Below are 22487 nucleotides of genomic sequence, written 5' to 3'. Positions count from 1 at the left end.
CGTCTCATGCTCGTCTAGTCTCTCATCATCACTCGATGTCGCCGAAACTAAATGATGGGGGCATGAGTTGAACATAGATCCCATTAAACACCAATTCTCTCCCTTATCACTCCACCACTTGCGCAATGGCCAATCACATTCTAAATGAAAAGAAACAAGAGTATTGAACATAAGTTAAATCTTTTTATTTAATTTTAAGTTTTTAACCGAATACATAAAAAAAATGGGGTTTTGTTGTTTGTGTTCGGTGGTGTGTGTTTGTAAATGATATAAAAGAACATTTCATGAACGTGAACGAACGACCGCAACTAAACATATAGATAATTTAACACAACTAAGTGAATATAACAATTATAAGCGAACATGGAGATAAATCTTAAGGACAACCCCAAAAAAATTCAATGCACTGGCGAGAAAAAAAGAATTGGCCTCTAAGTAGTTATACGTATAAACTGATTGAGACTTTTCTGGATAGTCTTTTCCTAGATGGGGAAGATAAAGCATTTTATATGAGTTATTTTATTGGTCAACTTTATAAGTTATTAGTTCATATAGGTTTAATGGATACATTTGATGTTATGTTTCCCGAATACTATCCAGGTGTGTCTTTTACTAGAAACCTTGATCAGATATATATATCATGCAAATATAGTGATCTTGTGGTGTTTGATGATGAAAAATGTGAAAACTTTCTTAGTTTCCTTGGAATACAAGCTGATTATCAGTCTATAACACCAATACCTGGTAAATGTCTTGAGAGTGTTTATAATAAGGGTGTAATGATAGATTTTATCAATAAAAAAAAAAGTCAATGACTTAAAAAAGGGTAAGTTCTATAGGGGTTGCTCCGATAAATCCTTTCTTTCTCGTCCACTCAGGGGGGTGCGGACACACCTGCGCGGATTACAGGTGACAGTTACAAGAATGGTGGGGAAGTTAACAGTACCCGACGACATTCATGGATGGATGTAGACCCATCGGGCAGGGATAATCATTCCGGTCCTGGGAGAGGTGGCGACCATTCTCAAGAACCAAAAAGACTGAGCTGAGGGGAAGCCCTATGACTCACTGAAACGACGGCAGGAGGGCCCTTGATCTATCAATATAGGGAGAAAAAAAGGGCTTTGCTCCCCTTTACAATATAATATGAAGAAAGAAATAAGGGTCGAAGTTTAGACCGCTCACAGCAGTTCTACCTATAGAAAGGATCATGAAAGAGGCGATCAGAATGGTACTCAAATCCATTTACGATCCCGAGTTTCCAGACACATCGCACTTCCGCTCGGGTCGAGGCTGCCACTCGGCCCTAAGACGGATCAAAGAAGAGTGGGGAACCTCTCGCTGGTTTTTGGAATTCGACATCAGGAAGTGTTTTCACACCATCGACCGACATCGACTAAAACTTTAAAAATTAGTCACTCTTAACATTTGAACATGAAATACTTGTTTTCATAAACCATACCACTAAAGAGTCATTTCGTAACATTTTGTTTTATAACAAATTTATATATAAAATACCAGCTTTTGTACTCGTATATTACACGGAGTCTGTTAAATAATAAACATAATTAAGGTCCGTTATTTGAAAAAATGAACAAACTTAAAGGTAAAAAGAAAATACAATATATAATACAAACAATAAAAAATTTAGAATCTCAAAATTTACAACTTCAAAAGAATCTCTATATATACAACATTGTCATAATTGTTTTGACCCATTACCCATTGATAGCTATGATGAATGAGATGAGATATTAGATAATTAGAAGAGAAAATTATAACTCATTTTTAAATCGTTTTGACACATGACCCATTAATATGCAAGTTAAATAAGTTTAAGAATCAGAGGATTTATATAACCCGTTTTCCAAAATTATTTTGAACAATGACACATAGATAGTTTGGATGAATGAGGTGACATATTAGAGAGTTAGAAAGGAAATTATAACCCATTTGTCAAAATGGTCTTACTCATAACCTATGGATAAGTAGGATGAACGAGAAGAGAGATTAAGCCAAGAATAAATGTGAGATTGCCACATCATCGTCACTATTTTCTTTTATTAGAGCACCCACAACAGGGTGCAATGTATAAAGTTTGAATGTGGTGGCAAGAAAGACAAACAAGCGGGGACTCAATTTGTTGTTGTGGGAGTAAAGTATGAATGGTAGAGTTTGTTTCTACAAACTTGCAACAAACAAGGGGTGGTGGGTCCATTTTTCCAATCCTCTCAAATGGATATATATTATATGGTTTTAATAATATTTTAATGAGGTTTGTAAATGTTTGTTATTGTGGCAGAAAGTTGGGGTTTTTGAAAAAAAATTGGAATTTGATGTGATGTTGATGTGTCAGTTTGTTGTCGTAGATGCTCTTAGTATAGTTAGATATATACAGCTTTTAAACAATTGTGGGAGGCAACCACCCACCTCGCTCCTATGGGTCGTCAATGATAAATACGTTGGACCTGAAATTGTATTATTGCAATGACTTGTATTTTAATCTACCATTACTCATAAATACGTTGCTCATAAATACGTTGGACCTGCAAATTTATTTATCATTGCTCATAAATACGTTGGACCTAAAATTTTATTATTGCAATTTACTATTTTGAAAACTCAAAATCTATCATTGCCCATATTTAAGATTTTAACCGGTGATTCCATGACTTCATATAGAGGTGCACAAATCGGGTTCAAATGGAAAACCCGAACCGGTTCCAAACCGGTTTTTTCACACCGGGTTGTAAAATGGCACCGGTTCCAATCAAGAACCGGTTCGGTTCCCGACCCGAACTGATGCCCAGATATGCGAACTTTTAAGAACCGGGTAGGGTATGAACCGGAACCGGTTTTTACGTAAAAACCGGTTCCACCGGTTTTTTTTGAAATTTAAATATTAGAGCCGTTAGGAACCGGTTCCAACGGCTATATAGCCGTTTTTGACCGTTGGAACCGGTTTTTTAACTATAAATAGGTTATTTTCTTACTATAAATAGCAAGGTGTGTTTGTTTACTTGTTAAACCACTTCCAAAACTATAAAACACACTCCAAACCACAATTAACCTTAAACCGACAACAAATGGCAACCAATGATGACGTTGTTATGGTGATCGAAACAACAAGATGCCCCGATGTTTGGGTTCATTACGATTTGTGTCTCATGACCGACTCACATGAGTTGGCACGTTGCAAATATTGCTCGAAGTTTCTTAAAGCAGGGTCCAACTCGACATTACGAAAACATACGAATAAGTATTGTCGAGAGAAAAGAATATTGGAAGCTAAAAAAACGGAAGTGGGAGAGTCGTCCGGCTCTACAACCCAAAAATAAGTATTCCCGGATTAAAACGACGGACTTTGTTTTTTATGTTTTAGTTGTTATGTTTAGTATCGTTTATGTTTTAATAATGTTTGTAATAGTTAGTTTTTAAATATAGGAAACAAGTTATATATAGGTTTGTAATAGTTAGTTTTTAATGGAAACAAGTTATATATAGGTTTGGGCATCAAAAACCGGTTCCAACGGCTATATTACCGTTGGAACCGGTTCCAACGGATCTATTGTCTCAAAAACCGGTTCCAACGGCTATATTACCGTTGGAACCGGTTCCAACGGCTAATTGGTGTCTAAAAAACCGGTTCCAACGGCTATATTACCGTTGGAACCGGTTCCAACGGCTAGTTTGACTTTTGTTTGACCCTTCAAAAAAAACCCGTCGGAACCGGTTTTTCCGGGTACGAACCGAACCGGTTCCAATTAAGAACCGGGTAGGAACCGGGTTGGAACTGGTACTGACATACAAATAGGAGAACCGGGTACGATTTTCGGGTACAAAAATACCCAAACCGGGTATTGTTCCAACCGGGTTGGAACTGGAACCGGTTCCGGTTCGGTTCCACCAGTTAGGTTCCGGAACCGGTTTTTTTGTGCACGTCTAACTTCATATATGTAAATAATTTTAGCTTATAGTTTTATAACGATCCATGTAAAACTTCTTTATTTGGTTTCCATTTTGTTTTTATGTTCCATCCAATCGGACTTGTGCCCCACAACAATCCTCATATGTGATCTTCCCATCCACCCCATTCAATGTCATCCAGACGAGTGGAAAACCCCATTGTTGTGGGTGTGCGTTTACATTGCATTCATGATTTTTTTATTTAAAGGATTAGAAATGAAAAAATAAGAAAAATTTTCTTTTTTCATTCTTGAGTTTTTTCATTAAAAAAAAGAAATAGAATGCAAATAAAACTTAGACCTTTTTTTCTTCAAAACTTTTATGCCAAATATGACATGATTGTAAATGAAAGTTTATAGCTCATTACAATATTACTAATTTATTTTATCTCAATTTTCCTTTTTCATGTTGCTATGAGAACATAATTGTAAAGTTACAATTTTTTTCTCTATCATTTCCTTCCGATCTAACTCAATAATGTAATTAACACTTTCTTTTATTTTCTTTTATTTTAATACGAGAATTCCTTTTAAGTATATTACTTCTTTTCCTTTCTTCCCCTATCCAATCTTATCATTTTTTTTTCTTGTATTTTAAACCTAAGAATGCAGTGTTAGGGTGTTACTGAGTGTGTAGAGATTTGTGGGTGAATAGAGAATGAAATTGATCAATGAAATATTGTCACCACAAAAGTAGAAGGTTTACGAAGATTTAAAAGAGGTGTGTGGAAATTCATAGAGAAACTTTTGTTTTTCATTTTAATATAAAACTAAAGTTATATAATTAAACACACAAAATTATCGTATAAAATAAATTGAAAGACATAAATTTCAATAATTTAAAATACAAAAAAAAATCATTAATCCACGATTAAAAAATATATATATATAAATCACAATCCCATCAATAGTATTTGCTACTTCTTATTTTGGGTTAAGCATTAATTCTAGCATCTTTATGGTTAAATAATTGTACAAATCCATACATGTTTTTAAATCCCGGTTCATACAACCCACTTTGGTAGCCTCCCCCGTTGGACATATACACCATTAAATTTTCATATTTCTTCTCTTTTATTGTTTGTTTTCTCTTTTAGAAGACTTCTTCATTAGCTTGTAGGATAATATCCCACATCAGTATCTTTTGATGAGTCAACCGTTTTTTTTTTCTTTTTAGGTCGGGGTTGAGTCTTCGTTAAGGTCGGTAGTGGGCTTGAAAGCGTCCGCATAACATGTGTAGTTGTTGGAATTATATGATTTCCGTTTTGTTTTGGAATAATGGAAAACTCATCGCCCATAGATGAGACTCCCATATATCATGGTTCTTCAAACCTTCCATGAATATAGCTGGGGAACATGCTTTTTATAGTTGTTTGGTATAGTTTAATGTTTTCTGTCACGTTAACATCGGCCATTCCACTAGCCCTTGCATGTTCGTATATAACAATATCAATAAGTTTATTTTTTTAAGAACTTAAAGAAAACACAAATTATACCGTTTGAATGTATAATCCATTGAGCTGGTTCTTGTTTTTTCCTCGATTCCATTTTACATATCTGTTGTAGAAAAACATGTAAAAGATGGTATAAATATAGTAGCAAAAAGTGTATGTTTGGTGTCAAAAATTTGAAGAAAAGTGTATCGATTTATATGTTTCTTTCTAAAAAAAATTATTATTAATTTAAGGATTCAATCGCTCATTGGTCATTAGACCGTTGCAATCCCAAAGCCCTTTTCCTCTAGACTTCACCAACCTGAAAATCAATACCCTATCTAATGACGGTTGTGCACTTGATGGAACCGAACAATCAAAGACGAATACGAGGAACGCCCGGGGTACCTGAGTTGAATTTGGTTGAGAAAGTTAATAAGTATAGAGTAAACTGCGGTTTTTGTCTCTGTGGTTTGTTCAAATATGCGGTTTTAGTTCAGTAGTTTCAAATTTGTGATTTTCGTTCATGTGGTTTCATTTCACCTGAAATAAACCCGAATTCATTAACCCCATTAAATCTGGTTGTTAAACCCATCAGCCCCCTTCACATGAGGGGCAGTTTTGTTCATTTTTCCCAAAAATACACCCCAGCCCCTCACGTGAGGGGCTTGCGAATTACGACTGGGTTGTTTGGGGAGAAAAATGACAAAATGTCCCTCACGTGAGGGGCACGCTGATGAGTTTAGCGACTAAATCTAACAGGGTTAATGAACTCGGATTTAATTACATTGAAATGAAACCACATGAACAAAAATCGTAAAAATTTGAAATTATTAAACTAAACCGCCGATTTAGACAAACCATAAGAACGAAAACCAACCGTCAATTACAATTACAAGAATGTGAAAACAGTAAGGAAATAATAAAGTACATGACTTGTTTCACACAAACACAACACCACTAGTAGTTTAGTTCCATCAAAATCAAAATCAAAATAATAATAATAATAATAATCAATGGAGGATGAGGAGGGAATTAGGGCTCATTTTCCTCTATCCTTCGGCAAGAAATCCAAATCCCAAACCCCAATCGAATCCATTCACAACGCCACTCGCCGCCAGACCACCACCAATGACTCTACCAATAACAATAATACGCCTTTTCCTTCATTATCATCCTCCTCTTCCTCATGGTTAAATTCTCTACGAAAAAACCCTAAACCTAGCACTCCGGTTGATGATGACGTGGCAGTTGGTCCTCCTCGACCTCCACCGTCTGTTGACGGAGAAGATGATGGTGATGATGCGTTGATTGGGCCTCCTAGACCTCCTGCTGCTGATTCTGATGGTGATAATGATGATGAGCCAGTTATCGGCCCATCACGCCCTCCCCCGGCCGCTTTCGATAGCGACGAGGAGTTCTCTGATGACGGAGAGCCGGAAAATCGACACCGGATACCTCTCACTAACGAGATTGTTCTCAAAGGTCACACCAAGGTATCATTATCATTTCACTCACCCGTCTTTCGTGTTAGCATCTGCATATTGTATAATGGTGTATTGAAGTTAGGCAATTGTTTGTTTTTATAACTAGGGTTGTAAATGAGTCGAGCGCAGCATCACGAAACGAAACGGATTGAATTTAGGTTAGTGAGTTAAGTTAGTGAAATAATATAAACTTAAGTTAGTATATCAGAAGTTTAAAAGCCTTTAATCAACAAATATAAACATATAGACACATGAACAAACACCTTATCGAATGTTGACAAACATAAATCACCTGAACACGACATATGTTCATGTTCGTTCGTTTATTAACAAGCAAATGTAAATAAACCTTCCGCTGGACGTTCATTCGTTTGTTTACAACCCTAATGTTTACCCTGAACAAATGATGATCAATCAGCTTTGATCCATTGCAACTAGTATCAATCAGGCTATCAAGTTTGGCAATTGTACAACCCTAATGTTTTCTTTAAAATATTGGTTCTTTATAAAATCTAATAGTATTGGCTCTAAAAATGCAGGTTGTTTCTGCTCTTGCAATTGACCACTCTGGATCTAGGGTTCTTTCTGGAAGCTATGATTATACACTTCGTATGTATGATTTTCAAGGAATGAATGCTCGTCTGCAATCATTTAGACAAATCGAACCCGCTGAAGGACACCAAGTTCGTAGCATAAGCTGGAGCCCAAGTGCTGATCGATTTTTATGTGTTACTGGATCTGCACAAGCTAAGGTACACCAAACTAACAAGTTAGCTAAAAAGGGTCTAGTTTGAGCTCAACCATTTACTTCTTTGTTGGTGATTTTTCAGATATATGATCGTGATGGGTTGACACTGGGAGAGTTTATAAAAGGTGATATGTATATTCGTGATCTAAAGAATACAAAAGGCCACATAACTGGATTGACATGTGGAGAATGGCATCCAAAGACAAAAGAGACCATTTTAACCTCATCTGAAGATGGTTCATTACGCATATGGGATGTTAATGACTTCAATTCTCAAAAGCAGGTATTTTACCTTTTTTTATATCATTTTACTATTTAGAGCTTTAAAACATTACCTGAATTGACTAGGGTTAGTTCAGCGAGTCGAATTTTGTGTACTCGAATTATTCATATTTTGGAATTTTGAAGTTGGATTTTAAGATTTGATTACTGAACTCGAATCGAATCGAGTTTTGAGGTTTTCAAGTCCGATTCGAACACTTGAACACTCTTTAATTGACAACTGCTCTAGAAACCAAAATCAATTAGCACACCATTAAGCAAATCAGCAAACTAATTGCATTAGAAATTAAATAGAGAAACGCAAAGCTGATTACTGGTTTGGGATTAAGAATTTTACACATTTAGTATTTGAATATAAAATGCATATTTTGAATTCGAATTTCGAATAGAAGTTCACAAATTCATGTTCGATTTGAATTTTGAGTTTTTTCGAGTCTGATTCAAATATCAAACACCACTAGAGTCAACCCATTCATAAGAAATGAGTCACAAATGTAACATCTGGCATTACGAAAAGAAATGAATATAGCTGATTGTGATTATAATTTTGTCTATATTATAGGTGATAAAACCTAAACTTGCAAGGCCTGGAAGGGTTCCTGTTACCACGTGTGCTTGGGATCGTGAAGGGAAGTCAATTGCAGGTGGTATTGGTGATGGGTCTATACAGGTAATTGCAGCGTTTTTTGATTGTTGTTATCTATATATTTATGGAAAGATAGTTTTATAAAATAGTTTATATTTGCATATAGGTATGGAGTATAAAGCCTGGGTGGGGAAGTAGACCAGACATTTATGTAGCCAATGGTCACTCTGATGAAATCACCGGTCTTAAATTTTCTAGTGATGGACGAATATTACTCTCCAGAAGTTTTGATGGTTCATTAAAGGTAATAATGTGTATGGCTTAAGTTTGGAACTGTTTACCTTTTATCCAACAATCTGTTATTATTTTACTTATAACTTGTTATGTTTACTAGGTTTGGGATTTACGGCAAATGAAAACGTCACTAAAGTCATTTAAAGACCTTCCAAATCACTATGCACAAACTAATGTGGCGTTTAGTCCCGATGAACAACTAATATTAACGGGTACATCTGTTGAAAGGGATAGTACAACTGGCGGGTTGTTATGTATATTTGATAGACAAAAGCTTGAGATTGTATCGAAAGTAGGTATATCACCAACTTCGAGTGTTGTGCAGTGTTCTTGGCACCCAAAACTTAATCAGGTACTTTGCACCGAATCTTATTTAAATTATTTTATGTTAGAGCAATTACCATAAAAATCCAACATACTTTCTGTCTTTTTCTTGTAACAGTCTGTTGACAATTTTTCGTACACAAAAAAACCAACATACCTTTCGCTTTTTTCGTAAAAGTCCCTTAACATTTTAAATTTGAAATAAAAAATCATGATTGGATGAAATCATGAAACGTTATATGACAAATTACATTACAATAGCGATAGAAATCATTTGTTTTTTTATTTAAGATCATAAAACCATCTTATATGATTTTAGTTTTTCATTTTATTGTGACACGCGCCATCCATACTTGTGTATTATTACTTTATATTGTATTCGAAAGATTATTATTGAATTAAAATGGAAAAGAAAAAATGAACATTGAACAAACTTTGTCTTGCCTCGTGTCGTGTCCAAATTCATTATGTTGAGGGACTTTTAATGTTTAAATAATTGTCAAGGGACTTCTATGACAAAATACAGAAAGTAGCCTATACTTTATTGATAATGTTTGCGATTTTGTACTAAAACACATGTATGTTTGTAGATTTTTGCAACTGCGGGTGATAAACACCAAGGCGGGACCCACATATTGTATGACCCTACACTGAGTACAAGGGGTGCGCTTGTGTGTGTTGCGCGTGCACCTAGGAAAAAGTCTATTGATGATTTCCAGGCTGAGCCTGTGATTCACAACCCGCATGCGCTTCCGTTATTTAGAGACCAACCGAGCCGTAAACGTCAACGTGAGAAGATCTTGAAAGATCCACTCAAGTCTCATAAACCTGAGGCTCCAATGAACGGTCCCGGGTTTGGTGGTAGGGTTGGTGTGACTAAAGGAAGTTTGTTGACTCAGTATCTTCTCAAGGTATGACCTTTTGTTTTTTGATTGTTTGATCATGAAGTTGTGATTATTTGCACCTCTGTGTTAAAGTACTAATGTTCTAATCGGTGTTACAGCAAGGTGGGATGATTAAAGAAACATGGATGGATGAAGATCCAAGAGAAGCTATATTGAAGTATGCTGACGTGGCAGAAAAAGATCCAAAGTTCATTGCTCCAGCTTATGCTGAGACTCAACCTAAGCCTGTCTTTGCAAAGTCTGATTCTGAGGACGAAGATAAGTGAACTAGGTAAGCCTGTTTATTTCATGGTTTTAGGGGGTTGGTTGGAAATGAAATAATCTTTTGAACTTGTAATGTTATTAATGTGTTAAGGATGATTACAAAATCTATACCGTAAGGCGGATGGATGTTCTCATTAATTTTTCATATTTTATGCAGATATACATCTTGTAAAACATTTGTAGTTCTTGACTGATCCTTCATCGCCAAAGATGTTTGTGATTCATACCAAATGAATGAAAGGCTGTTTTGAATTTGTATCATGTACTTAACTTACACTACATGTTTCATCTTTAAAACCTCTTGTTTAGGCATGCGAGTACATAAACAGTTTTAGATAACACTGGATGTGTACTGGTTTGCGTGTATGTTAGCGAGTCAACTTTACGTACACTCCTTGATCTTTGATTTGAGATTTGAGAGTTGCTTTTCACCATCAACACACCTCTAACTTAGAACAAATTACAATTATGTCAGTGATTAGGTAAAATTATATGTAAAGACTTTGTTTTCCTTAACAAATCCTCTTCTCAAATTCTTTATATGCTGTACCTGTAAATAGTCATAAACAGTCCGTTTCTATTTAAACACCCAAACGCCTCTGTATACATGACATAACATGAAAAAATATACATACATGACACACCAACTTACAGACCAAAATGGTGGTGAAAAGTGTTGTATTATTAGCATTCTCAATTAGATACTTACAAAAAGCTTAGTATTCAATTGTTAACTTAACAATAAACCCATCGCACAGGGCCATAATTAATACTCAGGTCTAGATAGTCGAGTGTCTGATAGAACCGAGAACATCTGTGTATCTACAAATTCCTGCAAAACTATAAATTTTCAGAACTCCGACAATTTGCAATTGAGGTAGTTACACAAATTCTAAGGAACTAATAGGTTAAAGAACATGATTGAACGAGTTAATTAAGATTTAAGGAAGAATGATGGTACCCTGACAAATTGGCGGTCTCTATAAGCGAATGAATCAACATAGCTTTCCTTGATAAGTACAGGAACCTGCAGATACAACACACCTTAAGGATCATGCAAGTAGCCATCAATGGTTGAGTAACCATTATAATTCAGAGTTAAGAGTTAGAGTTAGGTCGTTTTACTCGTACATTATCGTATTGCATGTCAGTCATTGCATGGCTGGACAAGTTTGAACAAAGGTACTCCAAGCGCTGTCTCACGCCAGCTAAGAATTGTGTTGCAGCATCAATCTGTGTCACAATTGATGTGCATATTTCACTAATATACTAATGGGATTATAAGTAGAGAAGTGTACGAGCCGCATAAATAGTTATGATGTTTGGTTAAGAAAATGACCTGCCATTTATTGCACTTGTATACCGGATGCTTTTTAGCAGCAACTTTGTCACTTGATAGTCTAGCATGAAGTGGCCCGAGTCTGGTCATCAGTTCTCTTTGCTTAGGAAGTGCTGGCAAGGAGGACATCTCAACCTGCCGCAAATAGTTAACGTGTCAGGTAAATTTAATATACGTCTTCCTTATTTAAATTTTATACCTGGTCATCGGCCAAATTAACATGAAAAAGGTTACTAGATTTCATCTTGTAATCAGTTGGTTTATGTAGTATCCCAACCTGCACGACAAGTACAAACACAAGGATGCAGTTCAAAATATTATTCTTATTTAAAAACCACCCAACTTCATATATATTTAAAAAAATATTATTCTTACAACAAATGGAACCGGGGCGTCAAGAAAATCAAACATTTTCCTTGGAAGAACCTGAAAAATGAAAACAGTTATAATAAAAATACAAATAATTAAATTAAACAATTTAGAAGATTTATGAATTAATAATAGACTTACTGGAAGGAACAAGCTCTGCCATTCAAATGGAAGAATCATAGGAATAAGAGATAACACTGTGGCTGATAACACACCCTATATATGTAACAACTAGCAATTAATAAATTTGAAATAACAATCATTAACCAGTATTCATCAATAGTTTTCAGAAAAAAATTACCAGATTCGGAGACGTGATGATAACTTGCTTCTCCAAAAGCACCGCAGCAATCAATATTAAAACCTGAAATTTATATATTAACATTATTCCCGTATATAACAGTATAACAGTTATAATTAAGATGATTATAGTTCTATGTAAGCATTTACATTTTGAAGGGAAAGAGCTCTGCAGAGTGTAATAGTTGTCCAGTTTGATAACGAGACAGCTTCCTCAATCGCAGCAAGCTTGAATTTGACCTGGTCAAACACGACACGTCAGCATGCGTGAATCCGAACAACGCATTAACAAGACGTTTTACCTTATCAGGAATCATTGACATGTCAGCATTGGGATTTTCTTCAAAGGCAAAAGCGATTCTATAATATTCAATCGCGTGTAGATGCTCGAGTGGCTTGAAATGTACTTTGCCTCCATATGATGGAACTGGCAAAGCGTGATAGCTGCAAACTATCTGTAACATTTCATTTTTGTTTTCCTGCCATCACCAAACACTTGGCATAATTATTTATTAATTAAGAAAAAGACTTGATAATGTTTAAGCAAGAAAGTCAAAGTCAACATACCTTAGCCCATTCCATAATCGTTTTATCAGAGGCGTATTTATCACTGCAGGAAAGTACTCCGTCTTCATCTTCTGTCACAACGCCTCTCACTGAACTGGTTAAACACAAGAACACGGTTTTTAACAACCGAAAAGTTATAATATTAACTGAATGAAGTTTGCTAACCTGAAGAGTGGTCCAGAACTGCGAATGCGTTCTAGTGAGCCTTTAACAGGAACAACGCATGCATTAATACTGGCTTTGCGGATGCTATCATGATCACCAGTCATTTTTCCATAACACTCGCGTTTTGAAGGTGAGTTTGCAGCAGAAGTAGGCGAATTAAGGGCTAGTGTGCCATCAACTGGTATTGCAGAATCCATCCACGGCCGGTGCTTATGTGGACTGCCACGCTCATCATCTTGGATATTTAGTTTGGGTGATGAAGGAATATGATCAAGGCTCACTTCACTAACAAACTGCGTTATTCGATTCAGACGTTCTTGTGCAACAAGACTGCATGGTACAATATTGTTTTATTAATATATATTGTGTCAAGCATGACTAAAAATTCCACTAAAATAAACTTTTTAATTATATTTGGTATAAAAATTAAAAAGAGTTTTTTTTACTAATATTTCAAATACCAAACAGTTTAAATATTACATAAGCTAATTTACAAGTTATTATATTATAAAATAAAACTTATTTTATAAATAATTAAAATTGCCACCTATAAAGTTTTGATATGAGTGAAGATGGTGAAAAACTAGCCTGTTTAGCATCTCATAATGTAGATCAAAGAAGGGGACTCTTGTCAATAAACAGTAACAACGAGGTGCAGTAATTAAAAACCGACTGCCATGTCCCGGTACTCTTGGAAGGGATGATGCCACACCAAGCATCCCGGGTGGTCTTTGAACAAATTCTTGTGTGTGTAAGCAAACACCATAAAGAGTTGCACTGTCTGCCACCTGCATTGATACAAAGCAAAGCCTACTATGGTTACTATGTGCATTCATGATGTGAAAAGAGAGATTATTTGAGTTCTTGTAATGGCAGCCTAGTGATAAACCAACCAGATATCAAAACTAAATACACCTGCCTTGAGTGAAAATATAAATGATAAGTCATCTCTGCTTAAGTGGTCCTGTTCATGAAACATAATAAAAGAATGTTAACATAATTTTCAAAAAATTGTTTTTCAATATGAGGAAATAGAAATGATTTTCCACATACCCATACCTGTGCGTACACGAGTTGGTTTAGCTCACTTAGCGATGGGGACTTCGTCAACATACATGCCTGAAAAAAGTACAAAATATTCTTTTAGAAAAATACCTATCTATACTATTCGGATCATAAATAAACATTATAAACCACAGTCTACTAACGAGGGCCGAAATAGTCATATACGCTGATGGAAGACAACATTGTTCTTATGAGATATATCTAAACTTTGTCATAGCAGAAAATTATAGAAAAAGACAGCTGATTCGGGTTATGTTTTATCTCTAACAAGTCAAATGGTAAAAGTAGAAGAAATTAAACTGGTTGAAAGTTGCTTTAAGTGTATTTAAAGCGTAAAAATTCCTACATCATTGTTATATAAAAACAGATTATTATTATTATTCAAATGATATAATCTTCATAATCATATATCCAACATTAATTATTTATAAAAGAGACTTGGAGTTAAGCAATACATCACCTTGACACCTTCAGGAAAACAAAAGGATGCTAAATCTGATAAGCCCATAGGTAACATCTTCCCTGGAGGGTACTTGAAAAGTATCTGAAAATAATAAGAAAATAAAAGAAAATGAAAAGACGCATTTCATTTCAAAATTATAATCTCAACTTATACAAAAAAAACATGCATAAGTAGATGTTTTCCAACAAGAATAAAAGAAAAATGGTTGAAATGGACCATAGTTCATATATTACTCAAAACTTATAGTTAATATATATTGCAAGAACTGCATACCTGAGGTTCCATCATCGCAACAGGAGGTGATCGAAGATTCATGATCCTAATATCTGCTTTGTCAGATTTGGCCTCCCATTTCTTCCTTTTGGCAAATGCATCCTCCACGGGCTCAAGATTCGCATTTGGATGAATACCCGCGATAAGAAAATGTTCAAAAAGCGTCGTTGTATCTTCAAACTTCGTGGTATCCTATTTCAGGGACAAACATGATATATGTAAAGAAAAAGTCAAGGCAAATTATGAGAAATAAGTATGATAATATTATTACCAAGGGCTTAGAGTGAAATTGACCCCAGTGGCGTTTCGGATGAGCTAAAACATCTGGATTGTAGAAGGCTTGATCCTGACCAGCACCCCAATGCAAGGCTCTTTGCATATGCGTCTTGAATCTTTGAAAACCATTGCTTTGATTATTATTATTGTTGTTATTATGATTATCGAATGATGTCACAATTTCGCTTCTACAACGTCTATGGCCTGCACCTACACTTATCATTCTAGAAAGATATATATAATCTACACTTGTGTCATATATACTAATTAATCCTCAAATTAGAAGAGCTTGATGAGAAACCCTAATATTAATGTGATTAACATTAAACCACAACATATCATTGAATAATAATAATTATTATAATCTTGTTTGATCATGCAAACACCATAACTGAAGTTGAATCATCATCTGCAGATGCATACTGCTTCACATTGCATGGATTCATGGAGAATAATAACATGTTGAGGTTTCTTCCACAAATTAATATCCTGAACATGCATACAATATATAAAAAACATGTGAATAAATGTCTCGGATTCGCCCGAAAACAAAAGGCATGAAATTAATACGCCAATGAAAGAGGTAAAAAATCATAAAAGGAAAAATGGAAGCAAAAGATTGATGTAAAATGCACCTGTAATTAAGGACAAACATGAACAGAAACTAGGGTTTGTGAAGTATTTCTTGATCATGAGATTACTAGGGTTTTTTTTCGTTTGCATGATCATTCGAATGCATGCATGGATAAAAACTTGGCATGCAAATGGATTAACGATGAACAGGAATTGCGCCAAAGAAATATGCATGTATGTATTATTATGCATTTTGTTGCATACAAAATTACAAATTAAAAATGACTATAGAATGCCAATAACTAATAACCTTTTAACTTTTTTATTTATTTCCTATAAAATGTTAATATATACTTAATTAATTATTTTTATAAAAGCCCAATTAAATTTTAATAATTTGGATTGTTAGCTATTGACTGATAATAATACATATTTATAATATCTATTGACGGTCATAGTTTTCATGTTCGCTATCAACAACAATCTCACTCTGGTTTGCCCCTACTGTCATTAATTGATACATTTCTATCTTAATCAAGATATCATAAGGCATTAATGAGATTTTTATCCTAAAAATCGAAATTTCTTTATTTGTGATATCAGGGTTGTTTTAGAGACGAGATAGATACGGTCAAGGTTTTAAATGTGTTAATTAATTAACTAATTAGCCTTTGCTACAAATCTATTTTTCTTTTTCCGCCCTACTTTTCATACATGTATCTTTATAGTAAGCATGTCGCAGGAGGAGGATGACATACCCGAATCATTTAATTACAATAATGTCCCCGTCAAACTTGGGAAAATCTATGAATTTGTACGACTAGTACATTTATTTTGTTTGTATTTGATATCTAAAGGATGAAATAAGATAAAAAAAAAAAAGAATTTCAGATCCAGTTGTTTAATTTATCAATTAGAGATTAACATTTAAGCATGCATCTCTATCTCTACAATTTAACTAAAAAAACACATTATTCTCTCAACACTTGAGCCCCACACCCAACAAATTATATAGAATACGGGCATCTAGAAACATATAGATATACTCTAGCTTTTTATAAACTTTTCTCTATTATAAAAATCCAAGGTAGCAGTTTTAACTGAATTTTTAAACCTTTTTTTATATCATATAGGCCTTTTGAATTCAGAAACCACTTAGTTTTTTTTTAACGGTTAATTTGAATCACTGTTAAATCATTGGCCCATCCGGCCCAACCTTTTAAAACTCCTAAATTTTTAAAATCGAAATTCACCCGTCCGTAGGGGTGAGTCACCGAGTTAATGAGTGAGTCGGTGAGTCACGAAAAGCTGTAAAACCACGTAGCGAAGCAAGCTAGGGTTCTTTCTTAATCCTAACGTCACCGCCGATACGATCACTCTTTTTGATGAAACTTTGGGATGTCGAACAATACGGTGGTGATGGTGGAACTAAGCTCCGATGAAGAAGCTGATTGTAATTGGCTTCATCACCACAAGCCCAAATCACTTGTTGACTCCTCCGATGATAATGACTGCGTGGTTCTAGATAATGATCCTAATGAGCAGCAACTACTACTTCACAATCATAATAATAATATTAATTCCGGTGACGGCAATGATGATTCCGGTGACCTCCTTGTTGTTAGTGAGAAGGGCCAGGTTAGATAGTCTTTCACTCATTCCTTAATTTCATCTTTATTATTATTATTATTATGTTAGGGTTTATGTGATTCTCAATAAAAATTTAAACTTTATCGGTTTCGATGCACTCTGTATAAAGAAATACCAAAAGATAGTCGTAATTTACCCAAAAAGGTTTCTTCTTTATCATGTAATGTCCAAACTCATATCGCACACCCCCAATAGTTATAATGTGTTAGATTAACTGGTTACTTAGACCGTTCTCTATGGGGGCTCCATTGGGGCTTCGATGCCCCTGCACACCGCAGAGGGGCGCCGAAGGGGGGGGGGGGGGTTGGAACGCTGGGCGTCTTTGGGTAATTTTTGTGGGCCCTCTCATTCTCCATCTCTCACACACAAATACATACATATGCGCGCGCGTGTGTGTGTGTATAATGGACGCCCAATGTGCATTAAACCACGGCGGGGCATTATATGTTAGGGTTTATGTGATTCTAAATAAAAATTTTAACTTTATTGGGTTCGATGCACTCTGTATAAAGAAATACCAAAAGATAGAGTCGTAATTTACCCAAAAAGGTTTAAACTTTATCATGTAATGTCCAAACTCACATCGCGTGACTAAAAGATAAAACCTTGTTAGATTTACTAGTTACTTACATATGTGAGTTCAATAAATAAAACAAAAACTTAGGTGGTTTTGTTGCAAATGTTAACTTTTTGGCAAATTTTCAAAAGGTACTAGCTTTTCATTAATTTATTTAGATATATAATGTGTCAATCACCTTATAATAAAAATTCCTTAAAAGTCCGCACACCTTGAATGAAGTTCTCATGACTTGAATCATTTGTATAAATCCACACAACCCAAATATCTCAACTGAAACTTGTAAACACACGAGAACAAAAATTTCCTAATAAACACCATAAATCGAAACAAATATCATTGATTTAAGTTACCAGCATATTTTGTCTTCTTTCTTAAATTTTCTGAATGATTGATTTGATATATTAAATAGGATTAGTTTTAAAAAACTGTCATCAAATATCTAATGATATGAAGACACTTTTGTTTTGTAGGTTGCATGCAGAGATTATCCCCATTCTAGGCATCTTTGTATCAAATTCCCATTCTCAACTACCCCAAATCAAAGCCATTGTGAACAGGTAATTTTATTTCAAAGCTCACTAATTTTTACTTTAACCGTGGTTAATATCGTTACATTAAAATCAATATACTTTCTTATTACTTACACTTTTGATATGTTATCAAAGTTCCCTTTTCTGTAAAAGTAGATGATTAAGTCATTAAACTAATTGTTGTATATTGAAGTCCCTATAGTTGTCTAAAAGCATGTAGTTTTAAATAAAAGTGTATATTGATTTGTTAACTCTTTAGAGTTTAGATTGGTTGATATAATTTTTTAGCAAAAATGTAGAATGCCACTTTGTCAAATTGTGATCAATTAAGAGGTAACAAGTCATTATACTTACTAGCTTTTTTTGAAAGACTCAGGGGCTTTTTTTTTACAGACTCATACAAAAATTAGTCCTGCTTCCAATTTACTTAGCTTTTTACAGTGATCTTTTCATGAAAAATAAGAAAAATGTATTTTTTTTTATCATAATGACAAACAAATTGCAGTATTACCATTAAGCTCTTTTGACCTCTGCCTTTTAATTTTTTTTAGTGTTACTGTTATGTCTGTGACTCACTGGCTCCGTGTGTCTATTGGGGCAATGGCACTGCAGCTACAGACCATTGTCACGCCACTGATAAAGACGAGTTTTGGAAACTCGAGAGGAAAACTGTCAAAAACGGTTCTAAAATTGCCCAACCCGTAACTCAACTCACACCACCTCCGGTTCATATTCCAAACCCGGGCTCTAGAATTGCCCAACCCGCAACTCAACCCACACCACCTCCGGTTCACATTCCAAACCCGGGCTCTAGAATTGCCCAACCCGCAACTCAACCCACACCACCTCCGGTTCACATTCCAAACCCGGGCTCTAGAATTGCCCAACCCGTAACTCAACCCACACCACCTCCGGTTCACATTCCAAACCCGGGCTCTAGAATTGCCCAACCCGCAACTCAACCCACACCACCTCCGGTTCACATTCCAAACCCGGGCTCTAGAATTGCCCAACCCGCAACTCAACCCACACCACCTCCGGTTCACATTCCAAACCCGGGCTCTAGAATTGCCCAACCCGTAACTCAACCCACACCACCTCCGGTTCACATTCCAAACCCGGGCTCTAGAATTGCCCAACCCGTAACTCAACCCACACCACCTCCGGTTCATATTCCAAACCCGGGCCTGATCCACGCGCTCCACAACCCGGCTAACCTTCAACACCCGAGAAACAACACATTTACATCAAGAAAAAAATCACATCCTGATTCGACATCTCAAGCTTTAATTAGGACTCACCAGAAGTTTAACCTCGGCTCTACGGTTAACAAACCAGTTTTCAAAAGAACAGGTGCAGTTAGGGTGGCAGCACCTAGTGCGGTTAGGGTGGCACCAGCAGATGCTGTTAATGTTGCACCAACAGGTGCTGTTAGGGTTGCACGAACAGTTGCGGTTGCACGAAGAGATGCGGCTAGGGCTGCGCAAACAGTTGCGGTTCCACAAACGAATGCGGCTACGGCTGCACGAACAGCTGCGGTTGCACGAACAAATGCGGCTAGGGCTGCACGAACAGCTGCGGTTGCACGAATAAATGCGGCTAGGGCTGCACGACCAGTTGCGGTTTCACAAACAAGTGCGGCTAGGGCTGCACGAACAAATGTGGCTAGGGTTGCACAAGCAGTTGCGGTTGCACAAACAGATGTCGTTACGGATACACCAACAGCCAATCAAAACCCAATTAGGGTCAGTTTTGAAAATGTCAATAGATCTTTAGGTACTGTACAACCAAATGCATCTGTTAATCATCAACAACCTCAAGTCTCCAATCATTCAAACTTTAACCTGTTTCTGGGAGCCACGCTTCACCAATCGGCCCCACCATTTCCTTCGATACCCCACCCGATGCCACCTCAGCCAAGTTATCATGCTTCTGGTAAAACTGTTTCAGATTTGACCCGTAATGAAGCTCAGGATTTGAAAGATGGCGGTGTGGGCCAAGGTTCAACAGACAACGCATCATTGGCGGGTGGGTTAGCCGGCCATCAGTATCATTGGTTTTTTGATGGCCCACCTATTGACCCGGGGTTCGGTGACTACTTATTTGATTCTGGTTTTACGGAGACAGGCCCGATTTTCGACTTTTTTGATTCCTAATGCTTTTTTGCTTGGCAGAGAATGGTGAAGCACTCAGCATTCAACAAGTGCTTTGTTTAAGGATCTCTTTTTATGTTGTTTCTTTCTTTTTTTTTTTTTTACCCTCTTTGGGTATTTAACTTGTGGCTCACTTGGCATGGTAAGCAAATATTAGGGGCGGTAATTCTTGACATGATTAAAGTTAATTATTTGATTTTTAGTTTTTTTTATGACTGAATTTAAACGCGAAATTAATTGTGTTTTAAATCTCTTCGATTATTCTCATTTGCTTATTCTATTCTCGAGCTAAATAGGTTAATTGATAATGGGAGAGAAGTATATAAAAACTATGGAAGTAGTCTAAATCACCAAACTCAACTAATATTTATATGCTATATTCATAAGTTAAGATGACCTAAAACACATGACTCATGGGTTCATGTAGACGTGCACAAAAAAACCGGTTCTGGAACCTAACTGTTGGAACTGAACCGGAACCGGTTCCAGTTTCAACCCGGTTGGTACAATACCCGGTTTGGGTATTTTTGTACCCGAAAATCGTACCCGGTTCTCCTATTTGTATGTCAGTATCAGTTCCAACCCGGTTTATACCCGGTTCTTAATTGGAACCGGTTTGGTTCGTACCTGGAAAAACCGGTTCCGACGGGTTTTTTTTGAAGGGTCAAACAAAAGTCAAACTAGCCGTTGGAACCGGTTTTTTAGACACCAATTAGCCGTTGGAACCGGTTCCAACGGTAATATAGCCGTTGGAACCGGTTTTTGAGACAATAGATCCGTTGGAACCGGTTCCAACGGTAATATAGCCGTTGGAACCGGTTTTTGATGCCCAAACCTATATATAACTTGTTTCCGCCACTTGTTTTACCACCAAACTCAAAAACAAACTAAAATACTACTCCTTTAGCAAACCCGTTCCTTTACCCGACCATCCAACTAAATATTATTATGGCACCCATCAAAAAAACTAACAAGAAGGCTAAGAAGAGTGCTTTTGTTGCCCTCGTTCCTGTTACGGAGGACCCAAGGGTTGTTACGGTAGTCAACCATAACCGCAACCAAGACATATTGAAGAATTGGGATTTGATTGTGGATGACGAAGGTTATCAAAATGCTCGTTGCAAACTATGTGGTTCAATATTAAAGCACGATTCCAACTCTACTTTGAGAAAGCACATCGAGAAGCCATATTGCAAGGCGTTGAAAGGGATTGGCACGACCGATCAAATTGACTTGGGTAAAGATGATACACTATTTCGTTACAACACGACTCAAGTTCAGGATAGAATGGCAAAGTTCGTTATTCAACGAGGTTTGCCGTTTAACCACTTTGATGACCCGGAGTTGACGTCGTTGATTCGCGAAACTCTACAACCGAGATACACACATGTAAGTCGTACTACCTTAAGACGTCATTGTATCAGGTTGTGGGAGTGTGCTAAAAAAGAGATAATCGAGTCTTTTCATTCTTTAGAAGCCATGGTTAGTTTAACTACCGATGTTTGGTCGGCACCACACGGGTTGCCCGAATCATACATATGTGTCACCGCTCATTGGGTTGATCCGGTGACATGGCAATTGATGAAACGCACCATCGCTTTTGAAAACTTCCCGTTCCCACATACCGCCGAAAAATTGTTTGAATTACTTGATGAAGTTATAACGACTTACTACTTGAGAAATAAAATATTTTCGATTTCGTTTGACAACGCTTCAAACAATACTAAGGCGGCTGAAAAATTTATCATTAAATATTCACCACCTTGTTTCGGTGGATCGTGTACAACACAAGGCGAACTTTGAAGACGAAATACCAATAGAGCGTCATATTCATGATGAGGAGGCGGAGGACGGGGTTTCTTCCGATAACGAAGACGAGGGTGAAGACGAGAATGA

At 36.2% G+C, this 22487-nt stretch overlaps 2 protein-coding genes and 1 pseudogene across 4 annotated transcripts; 2 read left to right on the top strand and 1 right to left on the bottom strand.

Annotated features, from left to right (window-relative positions):
• Nucleotides 1-6394: 6394 nt before the first annotated feature.
• On the top strand, nt 6395-10747 carry LOC143615275 (uncharacterized). 2 transcript variants are annotated; one of them, XM_077088441.1, is made up of 9 exons: nt 6395-6894; nt 7425-7637; nt 7716-7916; nt 8478-8585; nt 8668-8805; nt 8896-9147; nt 9710-10030; nt 10123-10295; nt 10446-10747. In XM_077088441.1, the coding sequence occupies exons 1-8, from the start codon at nt 6415-6417 to the stop codon at nt 10288-10290; spliced, it is 1881 nt and encodes a 626-aa protein (XP_076944556.1). In that variant the 5' UTR covers nt 6395-6414; the 3' UTR covers nt 10291-10295; nt 10446-10747. The 2 variants fall into 2 exon arrangements, with proteins under 2 accessions (XP_076944556.1, XP_076944555.1); XM_077088440.1 differs by lacking the exon at nt 10446-10747 and having other exon boundaries at nt 10123-10423.
• A 307-nt stretch (nt 10748-11054) lies between these two features.
• LOC143615287 (uncharacterized) lies at nt 11055-15328 on the bottom strand (annotated as a pseudogene).
• A 1724-nt stretch (nt 15329-17052) lies between these two features.
• Nucleotides 17053-20880, top strand: LOC143615284 (uncharacterized). Of its 2 annotated transcripts, XM_077088452.1 has the most exons (4): nt 17053-17316; nt 18379-18465; nt 18990-20073; nt 20140-20880. In XM_077088452.1, the coding sequence occupies exons 1-4, from the start codon at nt 17077-17079 to the stop codon at nt 20592-20594; spliced, it is 1866 nt and encodes a 621-aa protein (XP_076944567.1). In that variant the 5' UTR covers nt 17053-17076; the 3' UTR covers nt 20595-20880. The 2 variants fall into 2 exon arrangements, with proteins under 2 accessions (XP_076944567.1, XP_076944566.1); XM_077088451.1 differs by having other exon boundaries at nt 18990-20880.
• Nucleotides 20881-22487: the final 1607 nt, after the last annotated feature.

This window comes from Bidens hawaiensis, unplaced genomic scaffold (assembly GCF_021521415.1).
Source record: "Bidens hawaiensis isolate Kalapana, Puna unplaced genomic scaffold, B.hawaiensis_p1.1 tig00042392_1, whole genome shotgun sequence".
Lineage (NCBI taxonomy): Eukaryota > Viridiplantae > Streptophyta > Magnoliopsida > Asterales > Asteraceae > Bidens > Bidens hawaiensis.
The sequence above is the reverse complement of the archived record's forward strand: the minus strand, read 5'-3'. Positions and strand labels throughout refer to the sequence as shown.

Excerpts from the sequence above, each read along its gene's own strand:
- LOC143615275 (XM_077088441.1), top strand. The coding sequence starts at position 6,415 with ATGGAGGATGAGGAGGGAATTAGGGCTCATTTTCCTCTATCCTTCGGC. Across the intron at positions 7,638-7,715 it reads CTGGATCTGCACAAGCTAAG|ATATATGATCGTGATGGGTT; the intron begins GTACACCAAACT and ends GTGATTTTTCAG. Across the intron at positions 8,586-8,667 it reads TTGGTGATGGGTCTATACAG|GTATGGAGTATAAAGCCTGG; the intron begins GTAATTGCAGCG and ends ATTTGCATATAG.
- LOC143615284 (XM_077088451.1), top strand. The coding sequence starts at position 17,077 with ATGTCGAACAATACGGTGGTGATGGTGGAACTAAGCTCCGATGAAGAA. Across the intron at positions 17,317-18,378 it reads TTGTTAGTGAGAAGGGCCAG|GTTGCATGCAGAGATTATCC; the intron begins GTTAGATAGTCT and ends TTTGTTTTGTAG. Across the intron at positions 18,466-18,989 it reads ATCAAAGCCATTGTGAACAG|TGTTACTGTTATGTCTGTGA; the intron begins GTAATTTTATTT and ends AATTTTTTTTAG.